The sequence below is a fragment of the Onychostoma macrolepis genome, chromosome 03 (genome assembly GCF_012432095.1).
Source record: "Onychostoma macrolepis isolate SWU-2019 chromosome 03, ASM1243209v1, whole genome shotgun sequence".
NCBI classification, from domain to species: Eukaryota; Metazoa; Chordata; class Actinopteri; order Cypriniformes; family Cyprinidae; genus Onychostoma; species Onychostoma macrolepis.
The window spans coordinates 4,318,076-4,326,803 of NC_081157.1; the positions used below are offsets into that span (position 1 = coordinate 4,318,076).

Genomic DNA, 8,728 nt, shown 5'->3' on the forward strand with positions numbered 1-8,728 from the left:
TACTTGAATAGTTAACTATTCATGTAGCATGTTCTGTAAAGTGAATTATCAATAAACTTTTGAACAATATTTCTAAATTTACAATGTATCCCTTGTTTTGTTTTTTTGTCTTGATTTGTATCATTATGGCATTAATCATTTGTCTTTATCAAGAGATACATTACCTGCACCTACAATATTAAAGATTTATTATAGTCTGGAGGTACACTTGTTCGATCAGATTGTTTTATTGAAACAAAACAAATAAAAAGTTACAAAGGAAAAAATATAAACAGAAAACACTCAAAATATACAAAGTGCAAAAAGTATATATATAAGGCATAAAGGAAGTTTAAGTTACAAAAAAAAAGAGCAAACTTTAAACAATGTGCAATTGTACCTTGTGCAAGAACTGTACACAACTGGCAGATATACATAAAATAAGTGAGTGTAAACAGCAAACTTTAAACAATGTGTAAATTAAACATTTAAACTAATGTATGTGGTGCACAATGGATATACAAAAGACAAATGTCACTGAACATCATGAACAATAGCACTACAGCTAATAACTGTTAGCTACTAGGATTTTGTGCTTAATTACACCATGATTTTACAGTGAAATTGAAAAATAAAATAGGACTCGACGGTCAATAAAATCAGTAAAGTTAAGATTTCAAGCGTTATATTTAGTTTACATAACACAACGTACCATCCTCGATCGTGTTCTCCAACAATGGCGTGGCCGAGTCCAGGGCACCCTCCCTCCCAATGCTCGTTGGTCTACCTCCGTAGATTGCGTCCATTTGGTCGAACCACTTCCACGATCGTCTGTTTGAACCACTCCGGCTGTTGTGGTCCTTTATGCTTCTGTAGTCGCTCTTCAGTTTTTTTAACTTGTCCCTACACTGTTTGTAGGTCCGGTGGTAGCCGTGTGCGGCCAAGAGCTTAGCGACCTCCTGGAAAACTTTTTCATTCCGCGTCGCCCCATCAAGCTCTTGCTGGATCCTCTCCTCGGCTATCAACGAAAGGAACGTCTGTACTTCCTCAGCAGACCACGAAACAGCCATTTTTTGGTTGATACAAAAAGGTGCGTTTGTTCAAACAAAAGTTGCGTCCGATCCTTTGCTGGCTGTGCTGATTTAAATCTAGCGGGTCTGTTGTGTCTCGTGTCGCAAGTTCAGTGACGCAGTAATGACGATTTTCTCCGGCCAATCAGTGATCAGCAGAGTTTACACGTCACGTTTTGGTAACGGTACGGTTCACTTGGAACCTCGGCCAAGGTGGTACTAAAAAAGTACCAGGTACCAGGTACTGTACCCAGTGGAAAACCCCCCAAAAGTGAGCCGAACTGAACCGTACCGTGCCGTACCATGCAGTGGAAAAGCGCCATAAGTTTCACTATAACTACAGACATTGCTGCCGAACACTATTGAGAGACGCACAAAGGTAATCTCTCTCTCTCTCTCTCTCTCTCTCATAACTTAGTTATTAACTGTATTAACTGCATTAATCTGTTATCAACGGCTCAAGCCTCCGTTACTAGGTTTGAAATGACGTTTTGGAATTAGCAACGGAGGCGTTGGATGAGATGCGGAAGAAATAATCCTACTCACAATAGCGATTTAAGTAGAAATACCGGACGAATGCCTTGAAATATATCATCTGATCGATGTCTTGAGGTGTGGCAACCGTATAAGCGGAATAATTGACTTCGGTCCGTTGAATAATTAGAAAAATAATGCAACGGTATATAACTCCGCTTCACGTCGTGACCGCATCACCACCTCAGGTGTGCAACGGCCCGTCATCAATTATTCCTTACTTAATCAAAACGTATAATTTATACTTTATTAACGACTCGTCCAGCGAGCATTAAACCAGTATATCTTAGCAATTCTGTGTATTTCGTGGGCACGATAATAATACAGAATTGGTTGGGTAAATTTTGAGCAACAAGTAACACGATCTTTGGCAAATAGTTTCAAACTTGAAAAACACAGCACCAGCCCATTCTTTATAAATGAAACAAGAGTTTATTTGCTATTCTGATGCACATACACACACATACACACGTTCTGGCGAGAGGATTGCGATTTGAAGACAGTTTAAGGTTCTAATGCTCTTTTCCAAGAGTCTTGTAAATTCAGCCTGAGGACGTCACAAATAGAGAACTTTGCTATCTTTACCTTTTAAAGATTAATTCAAACCAGCTCAGCAAGACATGGAGAAGTTCTGCTCAGAGTTCGTTTGTGTAGCTTCAGGTTCTAACAGTTTCTTCAGTGAGAAGTTGACGGAGTGTTTTAGTTCTTTTAGATGATCAGCTTGATGTTAAGTCTGCGAGTGCTTCGCAGCGCGATCAGGGGAAGCAAAGCCAAAGTTTTCAAGCAGCGAGCAAAGCTGGGGTCTGTTTTATCGGACTGATGTCAGTCCATCCCATTCACTGTTTGATCCAATCACATTGTCCTGCCCCGCACGGCCTCTTTCCGTGCATATATTATCTGCTAATAAATATGTCACATGGAGGAAATATCCTAGCAGATTTGTATAAAGTGTTATAATCATGCCTCATGATGCTAAAAGTCAACATTCATCCTCACCACATTATTTCTGTCAAAACAAGCGTTGATTCAACATCAAACACACCGTATTTGGCATACCGAATACATATACTAATTTTATCTACCTAAACGGGTTTAAGGCATAGATTGAGATTTCCTAAATTCTGAATAATCACAACAAGCATATGATACTGAACACTAGTGATCTGTTTACAGGGAAAAGTTATACGTCACAGGTTAAGAAAATACCATCGGTTCCAATACACAGCAAGCTTATAAATGACATAAAATACAACCTTAATATCCATTACACCCCAAGTATCTGCACTATCTGGGGTTCCTCTGGCTACGTGGGAGGTGCGTTTCGTCAGCTGAGGACAGAGAGAGAGAGAGAGAGAGGGGCCTGACACAGGATCCCCGATCACGGTTTTTCATCGCACACGAAATTGAGGTATTATTGTTGATTTGTGCTCAGGAGAGTGAAGGAGCCCATTTTCAGTTTCTCTGGCCACCACGAACACGAGCTACGATCCAGGCCTGCAACGCGGTGGGTGTTAATGACTGGTTTGTGTGTGTGTGTGTGGGCCCACAAGTGTTTAACATTGGTTCATATTGTGTTATTCAGTGTGCTTAAAACACTGTGAATATTCAAAGGGATATTCCCATACCCAAAGTCAGTAATTTTATTAATTTCGTTCCAATTGAGTTAATTTGTTCAATTCAATCTGAGTGTTTTTGATACTGCGATTGATTCAGTAACTCTGTCATCTTGATATTTATTATTTCAAAAGAAGTTTGTTTTGACAAACTTCAACATTGCTGTAGGCATTTAGTTTATTGATCCTGGTGCGCTATCCTAAAATTATAACACACAGGGGGCTCTAGATATACTTAAGCTTTTTTAAATTACTGGGAAACTATACTCTTGTTCCATGTAGATACAGGGTAAGTGTGACATATGCGGGTTGTAAATGAAAGTGGTGATTGTTACCCTCTTGTTCCACGAAGACACAGGGTAGGTACAATAAATATACACACAATCTGATATCCTTGACTCTGAAACCTTTATTTCAAAAACAACTTATACTATTTATTCATTGGCTCCTTCCTCGTCGTATTTCAAAACAGATTAACAGCGATTGCTACAGAAGATGCAAAGGCTACGAGTTTCTTTTCTTTCTTTTTTCCCCCACTTTACACAAGCAAAGATTTTAGAAAAAAATTGTATGCAAGTTCATGGGTTCCTGGAAGTTGAAGGATCAAACAGCATATACAGCCATACAGCAATAACGACAGTAATTAATTAATTCATGTCTACTGAAGCGAAATGGTAAAAATCTGACCAACTGTCACCAGCGCTTGCATAAGAGGCGTAACGTCATGTAAAGCGTGTTCTCACACCGTCGTGTCCCAACTACACGCGGTTTCTATTTCCGCAACGTCTAAAGTATGGGGAATATAGAATACTTTCAACATTTTACAGATTTATGAATTTTTCAATATAACTATACAAAGATATATATTTCACTCTGTCACACATGTGCTGTCTTCTGTTCGTAAACAAGGCGCAGCGCATTATACTCTCAATAATGGCGGAGGAAGGTGACGTGGAAGAGAAAAGTTGTTGAATAATGTCGTTATTTTGTTTTCATTGCACAAAAGACGTACAGTATTCTTGTAGCTTCATAACATTATGGTTGAACCCCTGATGTCACATGGATTATTTTACCGATGTCTTTACTGTGTTTCTGGGCCTGGGAACATTTCAGTTGCATTACTGTCTATGGAGGGTCAGAAAGCTCTTGGATTTCATCAAAAAATGTGTTCCGAAGGTCTTGGAACAGGTTTGGAGCAACGAGTAATTAATGACAGAATTTCCATTTTTTGGTGAACTATGCCTTTAACTCTTTCTTTTAGACGAGGAAGACGCAGAAATGAGCGATCTCATATGTAAGCAAATGAAAAATAATGTTATCATCAACAATAAACAGCATATAAATGAAAACCGTCTAATGTTACAGAGTGAAATGTGGATCCAGAAAGTGTTAAAGGCCTGTGCAAGCTTTGGGATACTGATGGAAGACATCTACTGCATCTTTGCTTTGATCATCATACTAAATATCACCCAGATTTTCTCCGCTTTTTGCTCAAAATGTTGCTTTTTTTATTAAACCTACCAACATTCAAGTGTTTATGAAAAAAAGAATGCTTGAAGCTTGAATAAAACAGATTTTTGTTTGTTTGTTGAAAAAGTAGAGGATCTGTTCTTTATTTTGATGTATTGCATGTTCAGATATTCATACAAAATATTCTGGGAGCCATGAAATTTTAGTGAAAATCCTCAAAAATGCCGGCGGTGGCTGGCAACTTTTTTCAAAAACGCTGGCGGGGAAAGAGTTAAGTGTCTCAGAGAAGATGTCTTGTGTATATTTTAACTGTGGTTATTTGAGTTATGTTTTTAGCTGTTTTATTGTTGTAACACTGTTGTATTATTATGTGCTTTATAATTAAACTTGAACTTAAAAATCCTATTTCACACACAGTTCACAATCAGCAGTTATTAGTCAAATAAGTCGAGGCAGAAACAGACACCGGAGAACAGTAAGCTCTTTAATATACAAAAACAATACAGTCATCTATACGACACACTTCTACACAAACACACAACAGTATTACAGCTACCTGCTTATCAAACTCTTCAGACTGCCGTGTCATTTTCTAGTGCTGCTTAATATTTATACTTTTATAAAGTTCACTTAGTACACCTCTAATATACTCTACTTTAATCATGCACTTAACATCAGAAGAGCTGATATTAGAGACCTGAGACGGGTGTTTTTAGGATAGTTTACCCCCAAAAATGTTTTGATCATTGACATAAATGACATTTTCATTTTGAGTGAACTATCCCTTTAATATTGCAATTATTTCTCTAAAATGAGCACGGGATATGAACATGCATACAGAAAATCAGCTAACAAACAAATATAATAGCATTAAACTAGAAATTAATTGAGTAACACTTTATAATAACTTTCATTAATAAATCATTAACAAACATTATGTAATGCTTAACTTCTAGTTCATATGATCATGCACATCTTGAAAATCTTCAAATGATTTTAACAGATGTTATACAATGATTAAAAGCTTTTGTTAAAGCACAACACTTCAGCTGCTGTTGACAATTAAATACATTAACAAATAAACTTGTAATCATTGTGTAATTTCTGTTAAAATCATTTGTAGGTTTTTAAAAGCATTGAAAGTTTAATGACATTTGTAAACATTAACTAATTATCCATGAATCATTATATAATGTTTAATTATTTATATATGAAGCTTTTAATCATTGTAAACCACCTGTCAAAATCTTTTGAAGATTAAAAAAGAAAAAGAAAAAAAATGCATGATCATATGAATTGAAAGTTTAATGACATTCGTAAGCATTTCAAATTACATTAAATAATGATCTGTTAATCATTTGGTAATGTTTAATAAGTTCATTAGTTAACATTAACAAACACATTATCTCATATTTCTAGATATGTGAATATATATTAAGCAATGATTAGTTAAACTTTATATAATGTTTGTTAATTATTTATTAATTAAAGTTATTATAAAGTGTTAGCATTAATTGTGCTTGCAATGTAAAAATTGACACTGACTTCAATTAAATATAGTGCAGTGTTTTTCAGCTCTATATTTATCAGCAGGTTAAACTGAGCTGCAGGTGTTCAGTGAATGAGATGCAGGCTCTTGAGCTGAAATACAGCACACTACAGTACAGCAGCTGTTCTGTGGATTCACTACAGAGTGTTCGTCCTGGTTGTGATTCGATCTCTGACGTCTACAACAGCAGCGAACAGACTTCATCATATTACGAATATCAGGCCTCATGAACAGGTACAGCACACAGTCAGCAAGTGGATTCACACACACGAGCAAATGTGTATAGGAGTGAAATTTCATAACAACAACACTGTAATAGCGATCAAAATATACAATAAATAACATAATCACAAAAGGCAGAATGAGAAATGTGTAAGTCAACAGCACCAGGAACAAACTGCCCAAAATTAATTTTCGCTTCAGAGCAGTCAGAGATATTGAGCGAGAAAGACCTCGACGAGTGCCAGCAAAACAGAGAATGATGATGGGGTAGGGAATTAAACACACTATACACACGGGTATAATACTCAAATAAAAATAAGAGAGCAATACAAAGATCAGAGGCACAAACCAGACGATCACAGAAATAAAACAGGAGAGTTTGAGTGACTGGTGAGATCTGTACCAGATAGGATGAGAAACCAGAAGATATCGTTCAAAAGCAACACATGCCATAAAATACAGACCCGTAATCAAAGAATAGAGATATGCTCTACTCAGATTATATGGCAATGAGTTTGCTGCTGCTATTAATATACAAATGACCTGTATGAGATCTGAAAGTATCAAATTACTAACAAAAACTGAAGCAGCAGGCCGAGATTTGATGATGAAACACAAACCAATCAGAGTTAAGATCATGACTGGGATCTCAACGACTGAAAGGATCCAGATAAATACACGTTCTGCATAATAATATTTACTTATAAACTCCATCAATAAATCATCATCTGATGCAGTTGAGTCATTGATGCTGATGTTATGTTGTGCCATTGTTTCACAAATTCCTGAGAGGAAGCACTAAATAACAAACCAATTATTAGTTTTAATATGCAAGAAATGCTTCAATTTCTCATTATAAAATTATATTATTTGTAAAACAGATGGTCTGACATGTTTCTTCTGTCTAAATGTTGCCATTCAAATGTGGCGTGTGTGATGTTACAGGGATAGTTCACCCAGAAATGAACATTGTGTCATCATTTACTCGTCTTCTGAACACAGATGAAGATATTTTAATGAATACTGAGAGATTTCTGTTCCTCCAACAGCCAGTTTGATGCTTCAAAAAAACTTCATTAAACTAATTCATATGAATGGAGAGGTTTAGTCCGAATTATCTGAAGAGATTTGATCACTTTATATGATGAACAGATTTAATTTAGTCTTTTATTCACATATTTACACTGATCAGCAAACATAAACAGAAGCTCATTGGTTCTTCCGGATCTCAAATGTGCTGCGAAACACAAGAATGAAGCTCATTGATTCTGACACAAGTGTGCTTGAGCTTCTGTTTGCCGTGACTACTGTGCGCTGATTCATGTTTATCTGTGAATAAAAGCCTAAATTAAATCTGTTCAGCGTATAAATCGATCGAGTCTCTTCAGAAGATGCAGACTGAACCGCTCAATTCATCTGGGTTTCTTTATGAACTCTGTGTTGACTGTCAGCGGAGGGACAGAAATCTCTCAGATTTTATTAAATATATCTTCAGTTGTGTTCAGGGTTAACTTTAAAAATAAACACTGAAATCTCTGCCCATAAAATCTTTTATTTAAACAATATCATAAGAATGTTGTTCTGAATATTCAGTATCAGCACAACTGCTGGTGTGACACTGCTTTAATAAAATAGTTCAATAAACAAGCAATAAATACTGAACAACTTACATTTATGACAGAACTTGTCTAGTTGGTTTGTATGTTTTTCCACGGAGAAGTCAAAGGAGAACGTTCAGCGTTATATTTTCCATCAACTCCACACCGTAAAAACACATCCAAACACTGTTGATCTGATGGAGAACATCGTTCAGATACAAACAAAAGTGAATAAACTTTTAGTCCATTTAGTAGCAAGTTTAACTGTAACATTTCTAACTTGAATAGTGAGATCTTACTGTGATGTGAGGATCAAGACGACTGGGGAAGCTGCAGTGAATGGTGTTTATTGAGCAACAGTTGTAACATACGCTGAAATAAGACGAGAGCGGTGAGTAGAACACAATAACATCAATGACTAATCAAATAAACTGACTCTTCCTGCAGGAATCCACAGAAGCAGATGAAGAGTGTACGTGATCCAACTCAGACTAGACAAGAGTTCAGCTCCAACACTAATTAAACAATCAAAGTTTCACTCAGTCAATGTCATATAAATGATTGGTAATGACTGTTAAACTGTAATTAAGGCTGAAAAAAAAAAAAATGTGAAAAAGGGTCATTTGAGTGAAAAAATGTTTTGGCACAACTACCCGAGTACAATAAAATGCTTTCTAGTTTATTGTTCACAGT

General features: G+C 36.3%; 1 protein-coding gene across 2 annotated transcripts; it reads right to left on the minus strand.

The window, feature by feature from the left end:
• Nucleotides 1–6,191: 6,191 nt before the first annotated feature.
• LOC131538007 (mas-related G-protein coupled receptor member A5-like) lies at nt 6,192–8,463 on the minus strand. 2 transcript variants are annotated; one of them, XM_058771791.1, is made up of 3 exons: nt 8,335–8,402; nt 8,108–8,229; nt 6,192–7,235 (listed from the first exon to the last, which is right to left on the minus strand). In XM_058771791.1, exon 3 carries the CDS (start codon nt 7,206–7,208, stop codon nt 6,261–6,263), a length of 948 nt encoding a protein of 315 aa, XP_058627774.1. In that variant the 5' UTR covers nt 7,209–7,235; nt 8,108–8,229; nt 8,335–8,402; the 3' UTR covers nt 6,192–6,260. The 2 variants fall into 2 exon arrangements, with proteins under 2 accessions (XP_058627774.1, XP_058627775.1); XM_058771792.1 differs by having other exon boundaries at nt 8,108–8,463.
• Nucleotides 8,464–8,728: the final 265 nt, after the last annotated feature.